This window comes from Balaenoptera musculus, chromosome 8, assembly GCF_009873245.2.
Source record: "Balaenoptera musculus isolate JJ_BM4_2016_0621 chromosome 8, mBalMus1.pri.v3, whole genome shotgun sequence".
Taxonomy (NCBI): domain Eukaryota; kingdom Metazoa; phylum Chordata; class Mammalia; order Artiodactyla; family Balaenopteridae; genus Balaenoptera; species Balaenoptera musculus.
In genome coordinates this window covers 107,499,304-107,526,098 of record NC_045792.1, presented here as the reverse complement: position 1 = coordinate 107,526,098, position 26,795 = coordinate 107,499,304, and the positions used below count along the sequence as shown (strand labels likewise).

The 26,795-nt window shown below is 52.7% G+C and overlaps 1 protein-coding gene across 5 annotated transcripts in view; it reads left to right on the top strand.

The window, feature by feature from the left end:
• Window positions 1-26,795, top strand: part of SHANK2 (SH3 and multiple ankyrin repeat domains 2) — a 552,800-nt gene that overhangs the window by 75,982 nt on the left and 450,023 nt on the right. For all 5 annotated transcript variants that reach the window (XM_036861478.1, XM_036861481.1, XM_036861480.1 and 2 more), the window contains exon 3: window positions 16,328-16,546. In XM_036861478.1, coding sequence (XP_036717373.1) covers window positions 16,340-16,546 — 207 coding nt within the window. In that variant the 5' untranslated portion in view covers window positions 16,328-16,339. The remainder of the gene's footprint in view (window positions 1-16,327; window positions 16,547-26,795) is intronic.

The window sequence follows — 26,795 nt, the reverse complement described above, 5'->3', positions numbered from 1 at the left end:
ATCCTTCCTCTGTGTGAGGTCAGGGAGGGAGTTGGCGGGGTGGCAAAGAGGGTGGGGATCTCGGCTGCTAAAGTATTTTGAGAATTTCCTTTGTGCCTGGGGTGTGTGCGCTGGGCTGGAAATTCTGACAGCCACCTGCCCCTTCTGGTGACCCGCTCAACACGTCCCAGAGTGGTGCCGAGCGAGTGATGCTTGTGTCTTGTAGGAGCCTCGGGCACCCGTGGGGGTGTTCCTCTTACACCCACTCCTGCAGCCCTGGACCAGGCCTCCAGCCTAGAGCTCCAGTGTGGCCGGGGGGCTTGAGAGCAGAGGTGGGCCTTCCCGGATGGTATGGACTGAATGTTTGTGTCGCTCTGTTGAAGCCCTAACCCGCAATGTGGCCGTATTTGGAGACAGGGCCTCTACGGACGTCATTAAGGTTAAATGAGGTCACAAGGGTGAGGCCCTGATCCTATAAGGTTAGTGTCCTCATAGAAAGAGACCCCACAGCACTCCCCCTCTCCAGGTGAGGACACAGGAGGAGACACCGTCTGCGGCCAAGAGGAGGGTCCTCACCTGGACATGACCACAGCGACACCTTGATCTGGTTCCAGCAGAACCCCCGTGTGTGTGCTGGGCATCTGTTTTCCTGCAGCTCCTGTGATTTTATGCACAGGGAAGGTCCATAGTGCCAGAGGAAACAGCTGCTCCCCTGTCATTCTTGGGAGTCTCCGAGCTTTTACACCTCAGGTCCGCTGAGAGCTCACTGTGGGGAGTGGTCCACATGCCCCTCCCGGCAGGCCTGTTCTATTATCTGGGGGCTGGAGCAGGAGTACACATGGAGGCCGACATGACAAGCCACGTCCTTCCTATTTAAAAATTGTAAATCAAGCTAGCAAACTCTTAGATAAAATATGTTTTCTCCTTCTGCTTTCACAGATTAACTTTCATAATGAATAAATTTAAAAGTGTGCAGATTTACCATATTATATGACTGAAAGCTGGCAATATACCAATATGACTGGATTTAATTATTATTTGCACACTTGGGTACTGTGTCGATGCCCAGTGATATTTGGATAAGTAATAAAGATAAACTTCACTCGTTAATTATTATATATTCCATAAAATGTATTTGTCTTGCCTTCTGTTTAGCAAAATTACTACGCATGTTGTTATAATCCAATTTATGCAATCCATAAATTGTTACATAATTTATGTTCCATTGAGAGTGATAATCTAAATAATTAAAAATTTAATATGTTCAAAGTGTACAGAATCTGGGTGGATTATTTAAAATGTAAATTAAAATAAATTTAAACATTAAACTTTTTTCACAAGGTTTTGAAAACAATAGCTACAAAAAAATTTCTAATTATCCATTAGAAGGCAAAATACTAAAATAAACACACATCATAATTTCAAATCGCGATACTTTAAAGACGTTCAAATTCAGTTTTCTGAAAATTTAATCTCATTGAACATTTTTATGAACATTAAGTGAGTCACAGTTCTGCCACTCAGATGTCCAGGCAGAGAATCTGTATCTCATTCCACATGTTATGTCTAGATTTATGTAGATACACATTTTGGAGTCACGTGGATTCTTTAATATTGTCAAGTGTTCTTCAGATGCCACCTGCCACTGTTGTGAATGTTGAGTCCCTCTAGGACGGGAATTGGAAAGTAAGTAAGGATACACACGCCTCTAGTAGAACTGGGGGTGCTGCATCACTGTGCACCGCTGCTTTCATGCTGTCTGGAAAGACGTGCCTTGTTGGTCAGTCTCTTACCTAAGCAGTTCCCCTGCTCACATTCTCTGCAAGCTCAGATGTCCTGTCCATCAGTCCGTCCATCTGTGCAGTGCTGGAAGGTGTGGAAGAGTCATCCTCCAGTGGAGGTCAGCAGAGGACGAAGGGGAGATGGTTTCCTGCCAGGGGTCACAGAGATGCTCCGTGAACTTGGCCTGGGCTGGGTCCTGAGAACTGGGAGAGTGGATTGTTGGGTCAGCCAGTGGAAAGCATTCTGGGGGGGTGGGCTGCTCAAGGACGAGGGGTCTCTGCTCCCAGGAGAAAGCTAGATGATAGCATAGGAGGCGCCCTCGTTTCTCAACCCTGGCCGAGCATCTGTACCACCTGGGGGGCACCTGAAGGTGAGCGACTCCTGGATCCCAGGACAGCCTGAATCTCAGGTGGGGCTGGGAACCCCCAGGACAGGCTGAGTATAGGGGTTCCGAGGAGGGAGCTCTGTGGGCTGGGTGATCTCACTGTGGGGTTCAACCAGGCTACGCACAGGTGAGTCAGAACTGACCTCTGGGCTTGGCGTTTGGACCTCATTCTCCTGCGGGGGGACGTGGTAGGTCCGTGGGCTGTTGGACGGATGTGCTGACCTGGGGTGCGTCTCCCATAGAGACTGCAAGAGCTTCTCACGCTGGGAGGGTAGCTTGGTGGTTTTAAACTCCTGGAGAAGAAAGGTATTTCCTTAAGGTCCTTTCTTGGGAAAACGAGATGAAAGTTGAAACCATGGTTGCAGAGGAGAGCAGGTTCCCACAGCCGTTGGGATGATAGGAATTAAAGAAAACCCGTCCTCAGCTTAAACACTGTCATTATGGGTGATGTCAGGACCAGGGAGGGTAGCGGCTGCCCCACCCAAGGTGCAGCCAGGGCCGTCCCCAAACAAGTGGCCACAGCGCTTCCTGCAGGGTCAGGGACTTAGCGCCCAGACAGAGCACCCACCTACCCAGGCAGCGCCTGATGCCTTGGAGCAGCACGGAAAGCTGTTGGGAGACCCCATCGTCCACCTGAAAAGTTTAAAGCCTTTTTGTAACAGACGCGTCTCAGTTTTAAGATCTCAGGGACATTTCGTCTCTGCCGGACGTCTCAAGTCTGTAATCTTGTTTGACACACTCAGTTCCCAGACTCAAGACCTTGACTTTGCTGCTGGTAACCCATAGTTCAGAAGGGGCGTCAGCCAACACTGTCAGCCAGCCAGACACTGCTGACATCCAAAGGCGGGGATGGTAATATCGAAAGGACACAAGCCCCTCGCCCTCACCACTGTGACCTGGATTCTGAGAGCTCGCATGCCCTTGGGGTATTTTCTCCGGCTGTGTCACCTCCCAGGGGTGCCCCAGGGTGCAGCTGCAGTCCTGCGGGTGTCCAGCAGGAGGAGCGAAGGGGGAGGCGCCCTGGCCGGGACCCCACATCCTCACCTGTCACCCGCTACACAACCCGGTGGCCAGAACTCACCAGGGGGGCTCACACCAACTGCGGGAGCCTGAGGGGTGCAGGGCACCCCAGTATCCGGAGAGCAGCAGTCACCTGGGCCACAGGGGCGTATTTTGATGTTACCTTTTGTTTTCGATCCTGAGACAGGTTCATCAGAGCTGGGTGAACTAAATGGGATTAGAGATCTTTGTCCTTTGCAGGCCTCTGGTCCAAGAGAAACTGCCCGGGAGGCTGGCCTGAGGCAGAAATGTTCTAGGAGTTAAACAGTACATTGCTTATCTGAGCGGGGGGCAGAGCGGGTACACGAGAGCCTCTGTACTGTCCGCTCCATCTTCTCTCAACCTAAGAGCGCTGCGAAAATGAAAATCTGTCACCTAAAAATATTATACATGTTTTAATAAATATCGATTATATATATTTTATATGTTTATATAGGTCAATAATATTTTCGTAGTATATTTAATAACATATATTTTAAATATATATTTATCTTTTAATATTTAATAATGCTCTTTATAAATAATATATTTATATAATATACTTTTATATAAATATATTGGGTATGGTTTATACATTTTAATAGTATATATTATATATGTTTAGCATTCTGCCTTCTGTCCTTCTGCTTTCCTGCTGAAGAAGAGCGTGCTTGGTGCCCCAGGACGGAAGTGATAAGACCATTACAGGCAGATCCTATGTTGTAGTCCTTTAATCTTTTAAAGTTTTAATTTTTAATTAGAAACATTATAAACATAGAAAGGTAGAAAAACGTAATAGCCATTCTATACCCACCATCAGAATGAAGCATTCTAAGATTTTGCCATATTTTCTTCCATTTTATTTCACTTACTTTTTTTTTTATAGTAATCTTTTATTTATTTATTATTTATTTATTTATTTATTTTTGGCTGTGTTGGGTCTTCGTTTCTGTGTGAGGGCTTTCTCTAGTTGTGGCGAGCGGGGGCCGCTCTTCATCGCGGTGCACGGGCCTCTCACTATCGCGGCCTCTCTTGTTGCGGAGCACAGGCTCCAGACGCGCAGGCTCAGTAGTTGTGGCGCACGGGCCTAGTTGCTCCGCGGCATGTGGGATCTTCCCAGACCAGGGCTCGAACCCGTGTCCCCTGCATTGGCAGGCAGATTCTCAACCACTGCGCCACCAGGGAAGCCCCTATTTCACTTACTTTTTAAAAAAAATTTTGAGATAACTCACACTTGGCTCCCATGAGTTTTCCCTCCTGAGTGTGAACTGCTGCTCTGATTTTGGGTTATATATGTATGTGTATCGATAGGGCCATAGCCATCTATATAATTAATTCATGTATGAAAACTTTATATCAGTGGGGTCTGTTCTGCGATGAGTTGATGTCCCCCTTCCTTGTTCCGTGTCAATACATGTCACCTGAATCGGGTTGTCCTGGCTGCTCTGTCATTACTCCTGATGTGGACAGAACGTCCTCACTTTGTTTCCTGGTGGCGTGGGCGCTGTTGCCCATCAGTTCCCTGGTAACTCACCAAGTGTCCCCAAGGGCGGGCGACACTCCTTTCTCGGCCCCGGGGGGCGCACAGCCAGATGCAGAGGTCATTCCTCAGGAAGCATGTGGTCCGTTCAAGAATGGGGATGCACACACGGTGGGCAAAGAAGGGAAGGGTGGTGTATGTCATTCATGAGCAAGCGAGGGAGGTCGGGGAATAAAGGCTGGGGCCGGGGGCGTGGCTGGTGAGTGCAGGGGAAGCGGGCACGGCCTTGCTTCTGTAAACAAGGGGTTCACGCAAGTTCGTGTTGATTTGTTACAGTGGGCACAAGAGGCTCATACACCTGCGTGTTAAGGTTTTGACCCAACCGCAGGCAAACTTCTCCCAGTCACAAGCGAGCCTTGGAAGTGTGCGAACTCCAAAGGGCAGGGGCACCTCTCCTGCAAGGAGTGGCCCTTCCAGGGGCTGGGGACCTCAGTGCCACCCACTGTGTCACTGAGGTTGAGGACGCTGCCCTGCAGGTGCCGAGGCTGTGAAGACACTGCTTCCTGCATGTAAGACAGCAAACTCCTTGAAGAAGTCTGTCTGGGGATTTCGCTTTCAATTTTGGAGAAACTGGTCTCTACTGGAAGCAGACGTTCTGGGGACACACATATGCCAGAGGCCCAGGGGCCCAGAGATGAAGGTGTGTGGTGGGCCGTGCCTTTCAGGCCCGTGCAGGGGCCGACCTGGCTGGGTGGGTCCCTTCCTCGGGCCCCTGTGGGTGAAGCTGCGTGGGGTTGAGTGGTCTGGGCTGCCCAAGCCTGTTTGCCCGTAGGCTCTGTAATATTTTGCACTTGACTCTGAAAGGTGAGTGTCTCAGCTTGGGCCACCACCACAAAGTACTGGGGGCTACACGACGGGCTGTACTTATCCCAGAGCTGGAGGCTGGACGCCCAGCGTCAAGGTGCCGGCTGATATGGTTCCTGGTGAGGGCTCGCTTCCTGCCTGCAGGTGGCCGCCTTCTCCTTGTGGCCTCACATGGCAGAGAGAGAGGGGGACGCAGGGGGCGGGGGACTCGGGTGTCACTTCCTCTTCTTAGGACCTCCCTATGGGCCTCTCTCCAAATACAGTCACATCGGGGCTTAGGGCTTCAGCATATGAAGTTCAGGGACACACTACAGTCCGTAGCAGTGAGACTTTAGGGGTGCATTCGGGGCGCGACGGCAGAGCCCCCCAGGGCCCCTCCCCATGGGGCCTGCACTTCGCTGTGTCCCGTGTCCACGGTTTTCCTCTGTTGCTCGGCCCTTCCGATGTCCTTGCCCACGTGCATCTGTGCACGTCCTGTGCTTTGTGCGCTTTGGGAACTCCTTCTGCATCCTGGACACGAGTCCTTCCAAAGTTGCAGAGCTTTCAGGTGTCTCTTCTCTGTGTCTAATGGAAGTTTTAACTTTCACGTTACTGAATTTGTCAGTCTCTCCCTTTAGGCCTTGTATTTGCTGCTTTCTTGAAAGAAAGGCTTTTCCCCTCTGATTTATTCGACAAATAATCGTTTCACATATTTGCGGTAGGTTGAGTCACGGCCCCCAAAGATATCCAGTTTGTAATCCCTGGACTCCATGAATGGGACCTTATATGGCAAAGGAGGCTTTGTGGATGTGATGAAGGTCAGGATCTTGGGATGGGGAGGTTGTTTTGGACGATTTGGGTTGGCCCTGAATGTAATCTCGGGGTCCCCATTCGAGGGAGGCAGAGGGGGTCTGACACAGACAAACTGGAGGGAGAAGGCGGGGTGACTGTCTGGGGGAGTAGAGGTCACCCTAGAATCTTGAGGAGGGCAAGGAAACGGAGTCTTTCCTGGAATCTCTAGAAGGAATCAGCCCTGACCACACCTTGGCATTAGCCCCGTGTGGCTCATTTAGGATTTCTGCCTCCAAAGCTGAGAAAGAATACCTTTATGTTGTTTTATCCCAGTAAGTCTGTGCTCACTTGTTACAGCAGTACCAAAACAGCGTCTGGAGCATCCGAAACTCCTTGAATAAGAGATCTTCTATTACGGTGTCGTTTCGTATATTTTTTTCTTCTAGATGTTTATAGTTTTGCTTTTCACAGTGAAGTCTTGAGCACACGTGACGTTGGTTTGCGTGTACGGAGCGGGGTGGGCTCTGTTTCTTACACTTTCTACATGAATACCCCACAACGTCAGCATCACGTATCTACTGGTTCTTTTCCCTCCGACGCATGGACACACATTGGATACCCGCATTTACAAGGCCTGTTCCGAGCTCTCTGTTTTTCCATTGATCTCCGTGTCTGTCTTTGTAGCAAGGTCATCCTGACCTCACATTATAACTGCTTAGGAAGGCTTGGCAAATGATCGAGTGATTCCCCTCTTGGTTTCCAAAGTTTTCCTGGTTAGTTTTGGCTGTTTCCCCTCTTCCGCAAACTTTACAATCAGAATGTTAAGTTCTGTGAACAATGCTACCAGGTTTTCTGTTGGAAGTTACAGCAAATCTGTATTTTGTGGAGAACCTTTATCTTTAAGATATTAAACCCTAGCACCTGTGATGATGGTGGATCTCTCCATTCATCTGGGTCTTCCTTCATTTCTTTCTTTTTTTGTTCTAAATGGTGTCCTATTAATTTTCTCCGTGAAGGTCTAGCACAAGTTGTTTTAGATATTTTTTCTTAGATATCTTTGGCTATTGTTTGGACTACGATAGTATTTTTTTTTTAATTAATTAATTTTTATTATTTTTGACTGTGTTGGGTCTTCATTTCTGTGCGAGGGCTTTCTCTAGTTGCGGTGAGTGGGGGTCACTCTTCATCGCGGTGCGCGGGCCTCTCACTGTCGCGGCCTCTCTCGTTGCAGAGCACAAGCTCCAGACGCGCAGGCTCAGTAGTTGTGGCTCATGGGCCTAGTTGCTCTGCGGCATGTGGGATCTTCCCAGACCAGGGCTCGAACCCGTGTCCCCTGCATTGGCAGGCAGACTCTCAACCACTGTGCCACCGGGGAAGCCCATAGTATTTTTTTAAAATTTAATTTAATTAATTTATTTTTGGCTGCGTTGGGTCTTCGTTGCTGTCCGTGGGCTTTCTCTAGTTGTGGCGAGCGGGGGCTACTCTTTGTTGTGCGGGCTTTTCATTGCAGTGGCTTCTCTTGTTGCGGAGCATGGGCTCTAGGCACGCGGGCTTCAGTAGTTGTGGCACGCGGGCTCAGTACTTGTGGCTCACGGGCTCAGTTGCTCCGCGGCATGTGAGATCTTCCTGGACCAGAGCTTGAACCCGTGTCCCCGGCATTAGCAGGTGGATTCCCAACCACTGCACCACCAGGAAAGCCCCCATAGTATTTTTTTTAATTGTCTATTGCAAATGTAACAGAATTCAGTTAACTTTTGTGTATTAATTTCTTATCTGACATTTGCTGCACTTTTTCACTGGTTTAAATAATTTATCTCTAGATCCTCTTGGTTTTTCCACACAGAGTAGCATAATATCTGAAAAATAATTATTTTCCCCCATCCTTTTAATCCTGAAACAATGTATTCACTTATCTGTTGGATTGTTTATCGATTATGTTGATGTTTGCTACAGGACTGGGGGAGATGCACTGTTCCAGTTAAGGAAATGCTCTTTTAGTTTTCGTGTTCTAAGAGTTTGGGTCCTGACTGAGGGTGTTTCATTCCTAGTGCCCTGACATCCACCTTGGGGCTGTCACGGTCCGGGCCTCTGGTCCCTGAGGACACAAGGACTGTTGAACACAGCTTGGGTTTGAGAGGCGCCGGGAGAGACCGCCTCCCAGGAGAGGAAATCGTGACTTCTTGGCCCTCATTTCAGCATCCTTCCAGGGGAGCCTTTTTCTTTGGGTGAATTGATTCTTGGTTTCTGCAAAAATGTTAGACGAGTGAGCCACTCGTGTTGTGAAGAGTTTAGGAGCTGGGTGCACACTGGTTGGTCAGATCTCTTAATTTATTCTGGAAGAAAATGGAAATGTGGGCTTATGATAAAGACAGGACTTCTTTAGAATTGTGTGTCCCCGTTTACCGTAGAGGCTCAGACAGGAGCCCCCTGTGGCCCGATGGGAAACCCAGCCTGGCTCTCTCCAGGCCTGGGGGCGGCGGAGACCAAGGCCGTCTTGAGTCTGGACAAGGAAGCGGTGGGGACCACACTCCTGTTGCCTGGAGACCACACACTCCCGAGGGAACTCTGCAGCACGGAAGGGAAGTGGGTTCAGCTCGTGAATGCTCCAAATCCCAGCATTTCTGTTAATCTACCCAGAACCCTTCTCAATACTCCCGTGTCCACGTAGAACACACCACGAAGGTGTGTGGCCCTTCCTCTTGTAGTCAGCGATCTTCAATGGAGACATCGTTTTAATTCAGGCAGCTCCTTTTCTGATTCGGGGTTATTGATTTTAGCTGAAGGAGAAGGTATTGAGTAGCTGTAAGCCTGGAGCCCTTTTCTTCTGGGTAGAGGAATATTTCAGATTTCCTGCCATGCGTGTCTTTACGCAGTAAGTACCTAGGGCGGCTGTGCTTGGCAGGGAGCTGGCCTCTGGGGGACGTGCACTGGAGGCGCGTGACACGGCTGCTGCGGGAGATGACATTTGTCCTCTCCAGGGGAAAGTGTTTCGGGGACAGGTGCTTTTGGGAAATGCGGCATTTGCCACTCTCTGAGACGACCACTCTGATAAATTCTGCAGTAAAGTGATTGGTGCATTTTTGTTTAATCTAGTTATGTTTCCCAAACTTCTTTGACCAGGGGTGGATTGGAGTGTATGTGATGGAATGGTTCTCAGAACACTAGCTGGGAATCATTGGAGGTTAACAAGGAGGTATGGACAACGGGTATTCCCGGTAGAGAGCGAGGAGAGGGGAGGAGAGTCTGTATAGTTTTGGGAGTCGGGTCTAACCTGGGCTGGGGTGAGCCAGGCTTGAAGGAAAGACTCGGGAAACTCAGGAGAGGGACTCAGGGGGAAATGATGGTACCGACAAGTCGTGGGAAGAGAGGACAGACCTCGTCCTCTGAGTTCCTCCGAAGTTGCAAGATGGGATGGAAATGGAGAGTTTATTTTAGACAGTGGTTACGGAGATGCCAAGAAAACCTGGCTAGATGGCGATTCTGGTCATAAATGTGGTTCATGCACCCATTTAAGGAGAACATCAGGAGGGTCTCACCCCCGTATGAGTTTCCTGGGGCCGCCATAGCCAAGTCCCACAGCCCAGGCGGCTTACACACAGACGTTCACTGTCCCCAGTCCTGGAGGCTGGAATCCAAGATCCAGGTGTGCACAGGGCTGGGTCCTCTTGAGGCCCCTCTCCTCGGCATATAGATCATCCCTCTGTGTGTGTCTGTGTCCTGACCTCCTCTTCTTATAAGGACACCAGTCCTGTGGGATTAGGGCCCCACCCTAGTGACCTCATTTCACCATAATCACTTCCTGAAAGACCCAACTCCAAATACAGCCACATTCTGGGGTACTGGGGATCAGGACTCCAACATGTGAATTTGATGGGGAGACACAGGGGCTAACGCCACGCTGGTGGCCGGGGTCTGCATTTACACCACCCCCGGCCCTGCGGCGTGGTAGAGGATGTGACCCTAACAGATGGGGTGGCCGCCATGTGGCGCCAGGTGGGCTGCAGCTGCGGTCACTGTGCTGGGGGTAGTAGAGGGGGGCGACTTCCAGGCAGGGGTCCTTGGAAGAGGGAGGTGGTGCTTGACCTGAATCCTGGTGTCTCCCTGTACTCTGGGTTGTGGTCTGAACCCTAGACCACCCCTACCAGATTCTGATTCAGTTACTGGCGGGCTGGTGTTGCAGCAACTTCCAGGGCAGCCCATCCCCCTGACCAGTGCCCCAGGGCCTCCCGGTCCCTCCTCAGTGGATGTGTTGTATGGGTGCGGGGAAAAGTAACACGGATTAAATAAACACCGAGACACAAGGCATGCTTTTTTCTCCACCTTCCCAGGCTGCTCTCCTGCTCCACGCCCCCTCCTCCCCGAAACCCACCTACTTCCACACCCTGACTCGCTCTCAGCCTGCGTTGACCGTCATCTGTTAGCAACTGTCAAAACAGTGCGATAGAACCCGGGCTCCTCCCTAATCCAGTTCCAGACATACCAGTTCTGGTGGCAGCTGCTGCCAATCTTTGGCTGTGACCTTGACCCGAGTTCCCGTGTCTGTACAAAGTGCCAATGCAGCCCTTCAGGGAAGGGGTGGTCTCACTGCTTTGAGGATAAGACAGTTTTATACATTCGAATGTGCAAAATAAATGAATAGTCACAAAATCTTGCTTCCAGTGTGTTAAATGTGTCGGGTGTCTTTGAGATTCCAGTTGAATAAAAACCTCTTTTTTGCAAGAAAATCATACACACACACACACGAAATAAACCAGAGCCGACGGACCCTCTCCATTTTAAAGGTGATCTTCATATAGATGATTCTTGCAACTTTGACCTTGATAAAGTCAGCCTCGGCCATGGGGTTTTTGGTTTGTCTTTACTACCAAAAACAAACTTGTCTTCTGTCCCAGGTCAGGTTTCATATTTTCTCTGTGTCTGGAAGGAGCCAAGAGGAAAACCTAGCTGCCTGTTCCTCACCGGTGTTAGGGGACTCATGAGACAGTTTAAGATTTTATGTTTTTTTGGAACGATTGCATGCTTTCCTGGAACACTTCGGCAGCAGAACATGGAGTCTTTGTTAAAATCGCTTTTACCACCGTTATTTTCTTTTTCCCTTATTAATAGGTACCCAGCAGGGCCAATGAAACAAACACATTCTAAGAGACATTGAACTTTATCGACTTGTGTCTGTAGAGCTTGGTATTTTCCCCGAGAGGTCAGTTATACTAGAAACACCTGCCCGTGGGTGGTGAGTAACCTTCCCTCCCGTGTCCCGGCGCTGACTTTTCCTGGGGGAGCTGGTATTCAGACTGAGTTTTGGTCTTTCGGTTCCTCTCTTCGGAACCTCCCCCGCCCCGCATGATGATGGGGTTAGAGAAGCCCCTCCGTCTCCCACGGCATTGCCAGATGAGATGCAGGGTGCCCAGTTCTGTGTGAATTTCAGGTGGATGACGGTTTAGTGTGAGTACGCCCCATGTGCTATTTAGGAAGTACTTAGGATAAAGCGTATCGTTGTTTATCCAAAATGTAAATGTCCCCCTGCGCCCTCTGTGTCACCTGCGATCCCACCCACAGTTAATAACCCACAGTTAATAATTAAGTGTTTTCCCAGGTGTTTGCTTTTCCCATGGATCAGGTGACCATGTTACCCAAGCCCGTTATTAAGGTCAAGACCTTCCTGCTGGGGCTTTTGGCCTGAACTCCTAGGACATCCCGGAAGGAAGCAGGTGCCGGTGCTGCCTTTTCCCTTTCAGACCTGTCCAGTGGGTGTTGGTGGCAGACACGTCCCTGTGTGACAGTCACCCCTAAGCCGATGTGAGGGCCACGGTGGGGTCCTCGTGGCCAAACGATGTCTGTGGCCGGGGTGGGGGGGAAGCTGGGGACGCGGGATCCCTTCCCCTTGGCGCTGTCAGTTCTGTTCCCAGAGCCGATTTGAGTGTAGCCCGGCGCAAACATCCTCAAACCACCACCATCGCCGCTTTCGCTTTTCTGGAAAGAAGACCCTGGGGTCAGGCACACTTGACCGTTTAGGCCTGCGTGTCCACGATGGATCACCAGCATGGGGTCTGCAGCTGCAACGTCACCCTGGAAAAACAACGGATTTCCGACATTTGGACATTCCAGGTTTTTTCCTCTCATCTGACCTGTCTCAGAACCACCTGCGGATCTGGAAATGTGGGCCGTTCACAGTCCTGCCCAGCGGCAGTGGCTGGAGTGTAAAGGCGGCTGACGCCTGCAGACTCAGCACGCGGCTGCGCTCTGAGCCGCCGCCGGAACCGGCACCTCCCCAAGGCCTGCTGCCCCCCACTCCTGCCCAGGGTTCAGCGAGTGTCCCCTGTGCCCCAGATGATGGAGGGACAGTGGGGATGGATGGAAATGCTGCATTAGCAAGAGGATGAGACGGAAAGCACGTCCGAGGGCTTTAGAGAAAATGGACATGGTGGAAGTGAATGATCGGGGCACAATTAATTTTAAAAAATTTCAAGCCACGGTAGCTGTTTCTGGAAGCCGGATCTGGAATGCACTTGAGGGGGGGCACACCAGGGCCTGGCAGGGATGGGCAGGTGCCGTGTCTGCTCTGACCGGGCTCTCCACGTGCCCGATTCTCGAAAGCTGGCACTGAGGCCGACACTGCCTGAAGACGATGAGCTTTCTGGGGTCTCAGCTCATCCTGCATGGGAATGCTGCCCCAGAGACCCTCACCCTAACCCCACCTCCAACCCTAACCCTACCTCCAACCCTAACCCCTACCCCACCAGCAGACACTTCTGCCCCTGCCCGTGCCTGGCTTCCCACGGACCTGACCGTGGTCCCCACCTGACTGAATCCCCACCTGTGATGTGATGTCCTGTCCCATTATCTCTCTGCCTGTTTTCTGCTGGTCCCTGCTGGGTTCTGAAGCAGCACAGACACGGGGTCAGGATGGGAAGAAGCAGTTCTTACTGGGGCAGAAGCTACTCTGCACTGACTTCCACCCATCAGGACAGAAAGAAGCCACCAAACCCCGGAGTGACCAGACCCGACACCCGCGCCCGTCCCATCCACCACTGACATGGCCCCTCGCCCCCCAGGAGAAGCCTGGGCTCATCCCTGTGTGTCTCTCTGTGCTGATGCCTAGTGCTTCACAGTTACAGGCACGGACTCGGCTCCAGGCGACCCGCAGCTCTGACTCTCATTGCATTCAGCTGGAGGGCGTCTAAACATAATGTCGATATTGGGGCCTCACCCAGACCAATTGAATCAGACCTTCTGGCACCACTGTTTTTTTTTTTTAAAAAGATCCCAGGTAACTTCCCTGTGCAGCCAGGATGAAGAACCCCTGTTCTAGAGGATACGCTTCATTGAAACCTGGAAACCTAGTTGGAAATAATTATGTATACCCAACTGTATAATACACAATTTACATTTATATTACATTATAATATATTATGATAATTACATACATATAATTATATGTAATATAATACTATACAATTATTTCTATATTATAACTGTAACTGTATTATATATTATATAGCGTATATGTAGCACGTAATTATGCCAGGCACTTATTTTTTTCCTGTGTAAATGGTGAACGAGCGAATGCGGGAGTGAACGTGTTAGTAGAATTTGCAGCCAGGCTGTCTGGGACCTTCCTAGGGTAGAACCGGAAGTATCCAGACCCTGCCCTTGGCCACAGCCCTCTCTGCCCTCACCACATTTTGCACTTGTATGGCTGGGACAACATTAAGCTGAAATGACAAAGGCATTTGGCAGTGAACACAGGAATCCCCAAGTGCCCTGAAATTTTAATGCACAATAATGACACTGGGGTGAACTTTGGAAATTTTAATTTAAGAAGTCAAATCTTCCTGGGTGATTTGGATGGTCTGCTGTTTGAGATGTTTAGCCGGGGACCCCTCACGGGTGGTCTGAAGGCGGAAGACAGAGGAGGAGGCCAGCCTGGGGCTGGGGTGGGTCAGTCGTCAGGTGCTCAGACTCACGGCGCGTGCACCAGGGAGAGAGCTGGGCAGGAGTGAGATCTGACAGCATGGAGCCTCTTGGTTCCGGGAGGACCCGGGGAGGAAGGCAGGCTGGCCAGGGAGGTCGCCGCAGCTTGCTCCTGCCCCAAGTGCTGTGTGGCCACCCCTAGCAATGCCAGATTCTCCCGATGGTCACAGTGAGCCAGAAATCTGTGTTTTCATGTGAAACCTCCGGGTTAGGACACATTCTAAACCCTCTGCAGGCCAAACAGAACAGCATCTGTGGGCCACACTATCCTGGCCCCTTGCCCAAGGATGGTCCAGATCCTCTTGGCTGTAAGGGAGCCCCTGACCTAGTCATGGTCTTGCCTTTCCCTGGGTGAGGGTGCGTTTCTAAAGTGGCTCCTGCACTTTGCTGGGCTTTGTGCGTCTGGTCAGTTGCTGCAAATGTCCAGGGACCTGGTGGACGAACAGAGAAACACTTCCCGGGGCGTTCGCTGTCCTTCAGCGAACTCTGGAAATAAATGGTGGGCATCAGCCTTCCCAAACTGGACGCTGAGTTGGCACTGGCCGAGCTTTGTCCTGCCTGGGACTTCTCTGAGGCTCCCCCCAAAATGAAACAGTGCAGGAGCCGTGCACCCCAGCACCTGAGGCAGACGGGCAGGTGACCATGTTCCTCCCTTCTCCCCCACCCTCCTCCCTCCCTCCTGCTTTTCTCCCTCCTCCCTCCCTCCCCCATCCCCTCCTTCTGCTGTGAAATATTTCCAACACAGTGAAAGGAAAGCACAGAGAATGATGTAGCAAACGTCTGTGTCCCCAGGTTTGGCGAAGTTTGGCATTCTGTCCTGTTGGCTGGAACCGTACGTTACAAGTGGCCTCACAGGCCCTGTGAACCCCTTTCCGCCCCTCCCGACTTTAGGACTTTGTGTTTCCCATCGGTGCCTCTGCCGCGTCACTCACATCACACTCACTGTCAGTAGACAAGTCTGCATCTTTCCGACCTTTGTGAACAAGGACACCATGTCTGAATGGTCCTACAGACCGATTTCCTGTCTCAGGATTACATTTGGGGTCTTGCGTGTGTAGCTGGGGTTCAGGCCTGCTCACAGCTGTGCAGTCGGTGGGAAGAAGAGACCACGCCTTGGTCAGGCAGACCCCAAACGATTAGGGTGGCCTGTGAGCCGGGTCGCCCAGGACACCCTGGTTTTGCAGGGAACAGTCTTGGACATCTTTCCTGTGCACATGACCTTGACCTTTGACCTCCTTTACAGAGTCACGCAGAAGTGCAACTGCTGGTTTGGCACGTTCGTTCCCCACCAGCACCCCCGGGTCGCACCGGCTTTTATCCAAACCTTTTGGGACCCCTGCCCATAGAGCTGGGGGTGTCCCCGTGGGCTGCCTGCTCCCCAGTTCTGTCTTGCTAACATCCGTGGTCCAAGGTGGCAGTTGGCCTCCTGACCTGGGTCCTTGATGGGGAACTTTGAACTTTCATTGCGCTTGACGGTAAGGAAGCTGCCCTCCCAGCCTCCACGGGCTCTTGGGGACCCCCGAGCCTCCCCCATCAGCCTGCCCACGACTTTGGGTTCTGCTGCACTCCTGGGCCTGGAGATTATCTCATTTCTGAGCCGGGCCCTGCACGCTGGGCCTATTTTTACACGATACCTATCATTGCTGTGTTTGAAGCAGAGAGGGTTATTATAGCAGGAGCTCAGTACCCTTCTGACCTGAAGCCTGCATTTCCTCCTTTCCTGCTGCTCTGTCCTCCGAGAAAAACAAAGGGAGCCTTTTCTCTTACCTCGGAACGTTTCAAACTGCCCCATTGCCCCTTTGGTTAATCCCCGTAAGCTGTGGTCATGGCCACGGCGAGTTAGGGCTCCTTTTAAATGCTGGGTTTCCAAGCACCGGGGCAGACAGAGCTCACGGGGTCCCCACTGGGTCCTGGCGGCCTCCTGGCTCGAGCGCCGGACACGGGTCACCCTGCCTGTGATCATGCCCACAGACGTGGGAGCCTGCCTCACTCAGACGCCCCCGGGTTCTTTCTTCAGTTTCCCCCAGAGTTTGTTTTCCTTCTCCCCCTCCGTGTAGACACAAGCAGCCATGCCGCGCAGCCCGACGTCCAGCGAGGACGAGATGGCCCGGAGCTTCTCCGACTCTTCGGAGGAATCGGACTCGGACAGCTCCAAGGAAGAGACCATCTACGACACCATCCGGGCCACAGCGGAGAAGCCGGGTGGCGCCAGGGCGGAGGAGAGCCAGGGCAACACGCTGGTGCTGCGCATCGTTATCGAGGACCTACAGCAGACGGTGAGCCTGCGCCCGGGTCAGCGGCAGGCGTGACCGGAACTCCAGATGCCCCTGGTCCCCTCTGCCCGGCCGGTCCCTGTGGCCCACGCTTTGGGCTCCTGCCCCCTCCCCACCGAGCCTCCCGCCCCGCCCGCCCCCTCCTGGTGGTCCCGACCACCTCCCCCTCCGTCCTCTTTGTGCACTGCCAGCGGCACCTGCTGCGTGCGGGGACGGAGGCCGAGCCTCGGAGACACAGAGACCAGCCTTGCAGCGGCAACGCGCACAGTGGGCGCCTTAGCAGGCAGGCTGCCAGCACCCAGGAGGGCCCTGCCTCTTCCCCTGCCGCTCTGTGCCCCCCACTTCCTGGGGCGTGCCAGCTGTGTCTGGTGTGCCCTTCCCCGCACTGCCTGATGGCACCTCCTAGCTGTCCCTGGAGGCCCAGGCCCGATGCTGTTTGCTGCATCGCCCACGAGGAAGACCATCGTTCTGGGGTGAACGTGCGTGAGGTACCTGGGGGTGCAGGAGAGGGGTCTTCCCGGCCGTGGTTCCATTCCAGCGGGGCCTCGGAAGATGGAGAAGGGTTTCCCTCTGGCGCGGGCATGGCAGGTGACACACGCAGAAGCCTGGAGGGGGGCACCTGGCAGTGGGGTACAGTGTGGTGGGGGACCCATTGGGCTGGGCTGGACTTGAACCCCCCGAGGACACTGTCCAGGGTCTGGCTAGTGGGTGCGGCGTCTGGGCCAACGGGGAGGCTGGGATGGGTCGGGGAACCCAGGAGGGGCTTTCTGGAGGCCGGCAGATCGCAGACCCACAGTCAGGCTGAGTGGGCGCCTCTGGCTGGGAATTCTTGTCTCTCGGATGTAGACAGCCTCTGGGGCGCTCTGGATGGGGGGGGTCGGGTGTGCCACGTCCAGCCTTTGTACTTGAAGGCCCTGATGGGGAAGGGGCCGTGCTTGGGATCAGAGGGACTGGGGCACTGTGCCACCACCTGGCCATTTGGTGCAGGTGCATCACTTGGCCTCTGACCCGGGACCTCATCTCCTGGTGCCCCTGGGGTCTAATGAGTAGGTTTGGTGCCTTGGGGGCTGGGTCTCTGCTCTCCCAGGAGACCTCTGCTCGTGGTCTCCCCTGGCCCTGCTCTCAGGGGAGGGGCCCCACGTGGGCCGAGGGTGCTGTGCTGCTGACACCGGTCATCTAAGAGTGAGGTCAGACGGCCCCACCTTCTAGGGAGAGCTCAGGGCGACCTGAACCCCAGAATGAATCCAGCAATGTGGCAGTCCTGGCATTCAGCTCTTCCTTTTTTTTTTTTAAGATTTTTATTTTTATTTTTTTTGATGTGGACTATTTTTTTAAAAGTCTTTATTGAATTTGTTACAGTATTGCTTGTGTTCTATGTTTTGGTTTTTTGGCCCAGAGGCATGTGGGATCCTAGCTCCCTGACCAGGGATCGAACCCGCATCCCCCTGCATTGGAAGGTCCCAACCACTGGACTGCCAGGGAAGTCCCAGCTCTTCTTTCTTCCTTGTCACTTAACACCTCTTATAAAAGTTACAAGATTATTATAAAAACTTTGTCATATGGAAAAGCACAGATGCCAGTGCCAGAAGTGGTTGTCAGTAACATTTAATGAACATTTCAGACGTGTCTCTCCAAAGGGTTACAGGTAACAGGTGGCCGTGTACAGATAGAAATACGTGGGTAAGGCTCAAAGTACACATGCTGTTAATAAATCAGCATCATTATGATGATTTCATTTGAATATAAAAGGAGAAAAAGTCAGTGAAGGAAATGCTGAACTTTAGTTTTTTGTGTTTTTTTTTTTTTTGCCATAAGGGAGACTGTTTCCAAATGAATCTGTAAACTTGAAAGAAGCAGTTACAAAACACTGGAAGGCTGAAATCTTTATTTGTTGTCATTTTTGATTACAAAATGACACATTTTTGATTACAGCTTTTTGCCTCCTTTTTTATTGCCGTAAGGAACTTAGTGTTCTCTCCTCGTATTGTTTGGGGTGGATTAAGCTGATTGCTGTGATAAACAGACCTCCACATCTCAGGCACTTGACCCACAGATGCTTTATGTCTCGGTCCACTGGGGATCGGCGGGAATGAAGAGGTGGCGGTGGCAGTTCCGATCTGGGCAGCCATTCAGGAATTCAGACTCCTCCAGCCGGGTAGTGGGGACGTGCCCTGGCCTCTGGAGTCCTCCCCCCGGGTCTCCTGTATCTGCTCAGAGGAGGAGGCAGGGAAAAGAGATAACTCATGGACCACGTCTCTCCTGCCACCTTCCCTCACATCCTCTGCAGGCTGCTCCTGATCTGTGCACCTGACTCCAAGCACCTGACTGCACGCTCCTGACCACAGAGGAGGCTGAGGAGTGTAGTTTAGCTCTGAACCTGGGAAGGAAGAGGTCGCGGTGTGTGGAGAACAAGCAGCTGTGTGCACGTGCACACACATGCACACACACCCATGCGCACGTGTACACGCGCGGCCTCTCCTCCCCACCCCCCGATTCTCGTTGGTGTAGAGCTCTCTGGGCGTGGTCACCATCCACCCCGCATAACACGCATCCTGCTGCAACCCTCAGAGCCCCGGCATCTCTCAGGCCCTCTTCCAGGGTCACTGCTCGTTGCTGGGTGGACAGGGGCCTTCTCGTCACAGCTCTTTATTTCATTCCACCTCTTAAGCGGGCGGAGTTGACTGTCCAGGGTTTTTTCAGGAAGAGGTCCTGGGGGCAGCGCTTCCTCAGTGAACGGCCCACTGGTCTCGTCACTGGCGGGCGGGATGCTCTTTGAAGCCACCTTGATCCCGGGAGTCCTGGGCCATCGCCCGCAGGTGACATCCACCTGGGCTTTTCCTTCTCTGGTTCTGTCATCTTTTCTCTAATTGCTTTGATCACCTGGCGTTTTCCCTGTTTGTTCTTTCTTTACAGTATTTTCAGGTGCATCCATTCTGTTCTGTGCCTTCTGATTTATCACCATCTTGTTATTTTGCCTTTCCATTTGTTTTCATAGCCCTGTGCTCGCTATTTTTGAAGATTATTCTTTTGAGTTATTTGTTTGTAGAGTTGGTTTCACGGCTTATTATTTTCCTTCTTAGCATGAAGTACTGAGATCTTTCTTCTTCCTAATCAGGGTGTATTTTCATCCAGAACAGATGAACCAGGTGTCTGATTTTTGCATGCTGTCCTTCTTCCTTTCCGCCGTTTCTTTCCCCGTAACATCTCTGTTATTTCTTTACTGTTTCTCCCGACCTGTTCCTGTGGTTCTTCAGTGACTTGCTCTTCTTTGTTGTGGTCACGAGAGTGAGTCAGACTCGGGGGTTTGTCTCTTGGCTCTTTTAGACACAAAGGCCCAGGGGTGGGGAGTGTTGAGTCTTTTTAGGAGGTCCAGGCTCTTTCTTTTGAGATTTTTCTGGTGCAGGGAGCTGTCCCGTTCTTGTGCATGGACACCCCCAGCCCTCGGAGCACCCCCAGTTAGCAAGCATCCCTTCCGGGGGGGAGCGTCGCCTTTTGTCTCCCCAACCCTTGCCCAGTCAGAGGAGGGAAGAGAGAAGGGCCCCGTATTCACGTCTGTCCAGATTTGAGTATACTGATGCAAAATGTCTGGATTTTTGTCCCTGCCAGTACCACTTCCAGGAATGAAGGTTGGGAGTTTTCCCCTGGAGGATTCAGTTTCTCTGAGGTGTACGAGAAGGATGTTTCTGGCCTTAGTTGTGCCCATTTTCCACTTTGGGTGCTTTTGGGGGTGGCTTTCATTATTTGGGGTCACTGGGTTGGACCTGGCTTCACCTCTTCTCGGCCCCTGGGTGCTGCACTGCTCATCCAAAGACCCTCCCTGGTGGGGACCTGGGTGACCCCCGCCACCCCGGCATGGACCTGTCCTCACGCTGCAGGGTTTAACCCTTTGAGCCCCTGAATTCTGTTACTGCTTATCGATGCTGGAGGAGTTTGGGGGACTGGAGAAGCACTCCCCTCAGATTTCAGACCCCAGACCTAAGATGCAAATGGGAAGGTGGAGGAAGGGGGGATGACGTGTGCCTTCCCCACCCGTCGCCCCAGGTGGGTTGCCCGTGTGCCCGGGGCCGGTACTGAAGGTCTCCGAGGCCGGGGCCCGGCCCCCCTGCAGGTGTGAAGTGAGCCTCGCAGGCTGGGCTCATAAATGTCTGTGACCTCAATGGCTGTCCCTGCTCAAAGCCTGTCTGTCTGGACAGTCCACCCCAGGGGACACTTATCATCACAACAGGGAGAGAGGCCGTCTGCCAGCCTGGCTGCTGGGAGGCTCCAAGGGCGGCCAGGCCAGGGTGTGGGACGTCAGGGAAGGTTGTCACAGGCCGACTGACGGCGAGTGGCCCAGAAGGTACTCTGTCCTCAGGCCACAGGCTTTGGGGACCTGTCGGGGGTTGCTGACGGAGAAACACCTGTTCTGCAGGCCCAGAATTACCAAAATTCTTCCTGAAAGGAAGATCCTCCCAGGGGTTTGGTCTCTACTCCCAGGAGCATAATTGTTTCCAGAACCTTCTGAGGACCACCTCTCTTCTCTTCACTTCGTCCAACACACACAAAGGCCCTGGAGCCTGAGACTAGCAATCCCGCGGGTATGAGCACTCAGGACAGAGTGGTGTTGTTCCCGCCTGAAGGCCCTTGCCAGGGTGAGTCCTGGAGCTGGGGGCTCGAGACGGGCCTGGACTCCTGCCCAGAGGGTTCGCGGAGCTGCCGAGCTGGTTCATCAGCCCAGCGCCCGCTCACGGCTTCTCCAGAAGCTCACGTGGCGGTCCCTCTTCTGCCCCAGGTGGAAGAGGTTCCCTCTGTAACCGAAAGTGAGGTCCAGCTGCTTGCTGCTCTAAAGCCGATAAAGGGGCAAGGTTGGTGGAAAGGAAAGTCTGCTTTATTTCGGAGGCTGGCAACCTGGGTGGGACAGGGCAGATGTCCACAGGCCAGCTCCCCACCCCTGACAGTCAGTGGGCAAGAGCTTTTATAGACGCAGCACGAAACAGCACAGTCAGCTCTGACGGTCATCTTGAAATTGGTCATGCAGTGGTTTGATCAGCGGCATCTTGATTGTTTTAAGGACAGTTAATCTTCAGTTCCAGGATGGGTTTGTTCCCATTTCCTTGAGACCAGTTCTTGGAATTGTGGCAGCTTATGTCATGGCTACAGTCTGGTCATCATGTAGTTAACTTCTTCCACCTGGTGGGGTTTCTGTATCTAAAATAGCTCAAAGGACATGGCTCAGAATATTATCTCTAGCCCTTGAGGAGGAACTAAAGGTCCTTGACTTTGCCTAATGACTAAACTATTATTATTTGGTCTTGTTTGACTGTTTTCCTTTGTTTCTGCATTTTCTCACTTCTCTGATTAAACCTATTGTTTGGCTAACGTTTTTTTTCACAGATGAATTGCAGGCAGAGGACATGGGGGGCGGGGGGGAAGGACCAAAGGGTCTTGCTCCGTTTCACCTCCCCAGGTGGGGTCTGGACCTGCTTCTCCTGAGTGACTGCTGTTTCTGTATCTCAGTGGGGCTGGAGTGTTGCACCTTGGATGGAGAGTCTCTGGCTGTGCCGGTCCTCCTTCCAGGAAAGCTCCCCGGGGGCCACCGCACACGCCGACGAGCAGAGTCCCGGGTGGCTGGGTGGGTGGGTGCGCAGGCCACGCGGGGATGACAGGTGGGGCGGGCTCTGGAGTGTGGCAGGCGGGCATTCCTTCTGCCCGCTGGGGCATCGCAGATGCACAAGGAGCTTACGGTGGGGTTGAGCTCCGGCACCCGTCAGTAAACTTGGCCTTTTTAGCAAGAGGCACGAGCCAAAATCAATAGAGACTATATAGCTCTTGTGTTATTTCTATTTGGGGGCACAGCAAACGGGGAAGTGGGAACAGAGCTGGCACCAGGACCTTCACGGCCCCCTTTCCAAGCCTCCCTGAACGTCACATCACAAGGACGGCGCAGAGGAGAACAGAAGGGGGCAGTGACGAGCTTTCGGGATCCCCCTGGGTGCGTACAGCATCTGCCCCCCCCACGCCCACCTCCACCCAGGGCTTGGCACCGAGTGGCTGTGGGGAAGCTGTCCGTCCACGTGTCTGTCCCCACGACCCGTCTGAGCCAGTTAACGGAGGTGCAGGAGCCTGGCCCACCTGGCAGAGGCTTCTGGAAAATGCCTTTTTGCTTGAATCAGTGCTTGCATTTATTAGATAACTGCGTCTTGGAGTTTATTTCATGTAGGAAAGAGCATCTCAGCTGCTGTCCTGACCCCTCAGCCACAGTTTATTTCTGTCCACCCATCCCCCTCTCCCTCGAATTTCCCCCCGAGAGCAGCGGCCCGTAGCATCCCTGATCCCCGCCGCGGCCTTCCTCCCCGCTGCATCCCCGCCTTGCTGCCTCCCCCGCCCTGACCCCCGCAGCAGCTGACCGAAGTGCCCTTGATCCATCACTTGCCTCCAATCGGGCTGTCAGGGCTGCTCGATCCAAGTGGCCTTGGTCCTCCTGCTCATCACCGAGAATCAAAACAGAACTCCAAGAGCACAGAGGGCTCACCTCCTCCTCCGTCAGAGTTTTAAATCCTCCTTTATCCTGTTGCCGCAGACAACCGTCGTATTTCCTTTCTATATCTGAGGCTTCCCTCGTTTTTGAATATGAGGAGGACTTTGCCTGTCCTGTCTGTTTCTGAGCCCATCTCCTCCTACAGTAGCTGAGAATCCAGCCCCGACGGCTGGCCTCTCATGCTGCAAAGACCAGGAGGTGGGCGTGCATCGTGAGAGAAGGTTCTGGAAGGCCTGTGCAGGAGTGGCTCGTCGCCTTGAGAATCTCCGTCGGGGCACACGGCTGGGCAGGTGTTCAGTCCATCACTCTGGGCCCCTCGGGAGGTGAGACTCTCCTTCCGGGAGTTAATTGCAGCCTCTGAATTCCACTCCCGGAAGGTTTGTCGTTGACTGCCAAGGACGCATCTTTCCAGAGGGAATGTGGTGGGTTGGGTGGACCTTCTGCCACGTCCTCTGGACACCCAGGCACTGGGTGAATGGAGAGCGGGAGGCTCGGGCCGGGGAAGCGCAGGTTGGCCGAGCCTGGCCCCTGCAGCCTGGCCCTCCCAGGCTCCCGCCTGCCTGGGTTTGTCTCGCATTCACACAGGATTCCTTTTCCGGGGATCTCTCCCCAGCTCCCTCATCCCTCCACCTCTACTCACGTCTCACGGCAACCAAGCTCTGCAAGGCCTCCCTGACCCTCCGGCTGGTGGGAGGTCCTGTAACCATGTCTGTCCAACACCGTCCCAACCACGGTCACGGCTCCAGCTCGACCTCCCATCCGGGGCCTGGACCTCGTTTCTTCCTTGACATCTCCTCTGAAAGCTCGGAGGCCCCTCGACTCACATGGTCTGGAGCAGATGCCATGACCCTTTGCTTCTTCCCTCTGACCCCAAAGCTGGCCCTGCTGGTTTCCCTCTCTTGGCCAGTGGTTACATTAAAAAAACCCCAGCTCTACTGAGGTGTGATTTACAAGCCGTGAAGCTCACGCATTTTAAGGGCCCCGTCCAGTGGTTTTCAGTAAGTCTGCTGAGTTGCCCGGCCACCTCGGTCTGGACTCTTCCCATCACCACCTCGGTCTGGACTCTTCCCATCACCACCTCGTGCCTGTTTGCAGTTCCTCCTCAACCCCACTTCTAGCCCCGACAACCACTAACCGTGTTCTGTCTCCATGGAGTCCCCTCTTCTGGACCACCCACGTGAACAGGTCACACGACGTGTGGCCTTCTTTCACCCGGCGTCACGGGCGTGAGGTTCATCCACGTCATGGCATCTGTCTGTTCTTTCCTTTTTTTCGCCGGGTAGTAGCCCATCGTGAGGCTGAATCCAGTCCCCGGTTGATGGCCAGTTGGGTTGTTCCCAATTTGGGCTGTGAACCTTCTCTGATTCTGTTGTCTGAGCCAGAACCCAGGAGTTATCCCGAGCATTCCATCGCCCCTCAGCCAATCCACCCCCGAGTCCTGCCCTTTGACCTTCTGAATCCCTTTGCACCGGTGTCACTGTCTCCCCACCCCAGCCCTGTCTCTGCCATCTTCCTCCTGGACCAGGGGAGCTGCAGACCCCTCTTTCCTCCCAGAAGTTTTCTACACAGTGCTGAAAGCAGCTGTTTTTTGTTTTAATTTTGTTTTAATTTTTTATTTTTTTTAATGCTATTCTTGTCTGCTTACATTCTTTTTATGTATGTATGTATGTATGGCTGTGTTGGGTCTTCGTTTCTGTGTGAGGGCTTTCTCTAGTTGCGGCAAGCGGGGGCCGCTCTTCATCGCGGTGCGCGGGCCTCTCGTTATCGTGGCCTCTCTTGTTGCGGAGCACAGGCTCCAGACGCGCAGGCTCAGTAGTTGTGGCTCACGGGCCGAGTTGCTCCACGGCACGTGGGATCTTCCCAGACCAGGGCTCGAACCCGTGTCCCCTGCATTGGCAGGCAGATTCTCAACCACTGCGCCACCAGGGCAGACCAAAGCAGCTGTTTTTAATGCAAACCCGGTTGCCTCTTTGTTGTAGACCACCCGCCGTCCAGGAGTCTTACTGTTCTTAGAATAAGATCAAATGCACAAACTTATTTACAAAACAGAAATAGAGTCACAGATGTAGAAAATAAACTTACGGTTATCTAGGGGAAAGGGGGCTGGAGGGATAAATTGGGAGATTGGGATTAACATTTACACACTACTATATATAAAATAGATAATCAACAAGGACCTACTTTGTAGCACAGGGAACTCTACCCAATACTCTGTAGTGACCTATATGGGAAAAGAATCTAAATTTTTTCTTTATTTTTGGCTGCGTTGGGTCTTTGTTGCTGCGCGTGGGCTTTCTCTAGTTGCAGTTAGCGGGGGCTACTCTTCGTTGTGGTGCGCGGGCTTCTCACTGCGGTGACTTCTCTTGTTGCGGAGCACAGGCTCTAGGCGCGCGAGCTTCAGTAGTTGCAGCACATGGGCTCAGTAGTTGTGGCTCGCGGGCTCTAGAGCACAGGAGTTGTGGCGCACGGGCTTAGTTGCTCCGCGGCATGTGGGATCCTCCCGGACCAGGGATCGAACTGTGTCCCCTGCATTGGCAGGTGGTTTTTTAACCACTGAGCCACAAGGGAAGTCCTGGGAAAAGAATCTAAGGAAGAGTGAGTATATGTATATGTGTAACAGAATCACTTTGCTATACACCTGAAACTAACACATATTGTAAATCAACTATATGCCAATAAAAATTAATTTTAAAAAGAGGATCAAATGCTAGACGTCTTATGAATTCATCTCAGCCCTCGCCTGCTGAGGTGACATCTGAGCCGAGCCCCAGGTGACGAGAGGTTGGCTTGTAAGGATCTTTGCCCAGAACATTCCGGGCAGAGGGTCGCAGGAGCGGCATGCCTGAGGTGGGAATGAACTTGGTTGGCAAGTCAGAGCAGCGGGGAAGGCCGAGGCCGCCGGCTGGGCAGGTGCACGGGGCGGAGGGCGGTGGTGGGTAGGGGCTGAGGGGAGGGGGTGTGACTCCCCCTGAAGAACAGTGGGAGTTTTGGAAAGGTTTGGCACAGAGCGTGTGACCTCGTTTATATTTGAAAGGGGACCCTGGCTGCTCTCGGGGGAGGAGGGCAGGGAGCAGAGGCAGATAGGAGGCTCCTGCAGGAATCCAGGGGGTAGCGGGTGTTGGAGGCTGGGGCCAGGGGTGGCGGGAGAAGGGGGAGACGGGGACAGGTTCCTGATGACAAAGTCGAGGTCATCAGAGCACATGCGGCTCTCGCAGGAGATTGTGCTCTGGCCAAGCAAAGGGTCCTTAAGGGTGACTTGTATCAACACCCTGCCTGCGTCTTTGCAGTTTCTCAGCACAGGAACAAAAAAAGACTCCTTTTCTTTGAAAGATTGAGATGTAATTCACGTACCGTACACTTTGCCCATGGAAAGTGTACAATTCAGTGGATTTTAGTAAATTCACAGGTGAGGGTACCCACCACCACAGTCAATCTTAGAACATTTTCATCACCCCAAAAGGAAACCCCATACCTGTTAGCAGGGTGTCCCCCATACCCCTCCCCCAGTCCCTGGCGACCACTAATCTGCTTTCTGTCTCCGTGGATTTGCCTGTTCTGGACGTTCCATGTCAGTGGAATCAGGTGATGTGTGGCCTGGGAGGCGGCTCATATTTATTTACTCTTGTTGTCGGCTTCTCCTGTTGGAGACAAGCCCATCCCCCTAGGTCTTCCCCTGAAAACAACGCTTATCCCATTGATGCCTTAAATGTCTCCATTAAATGGCCTCATGGGTCA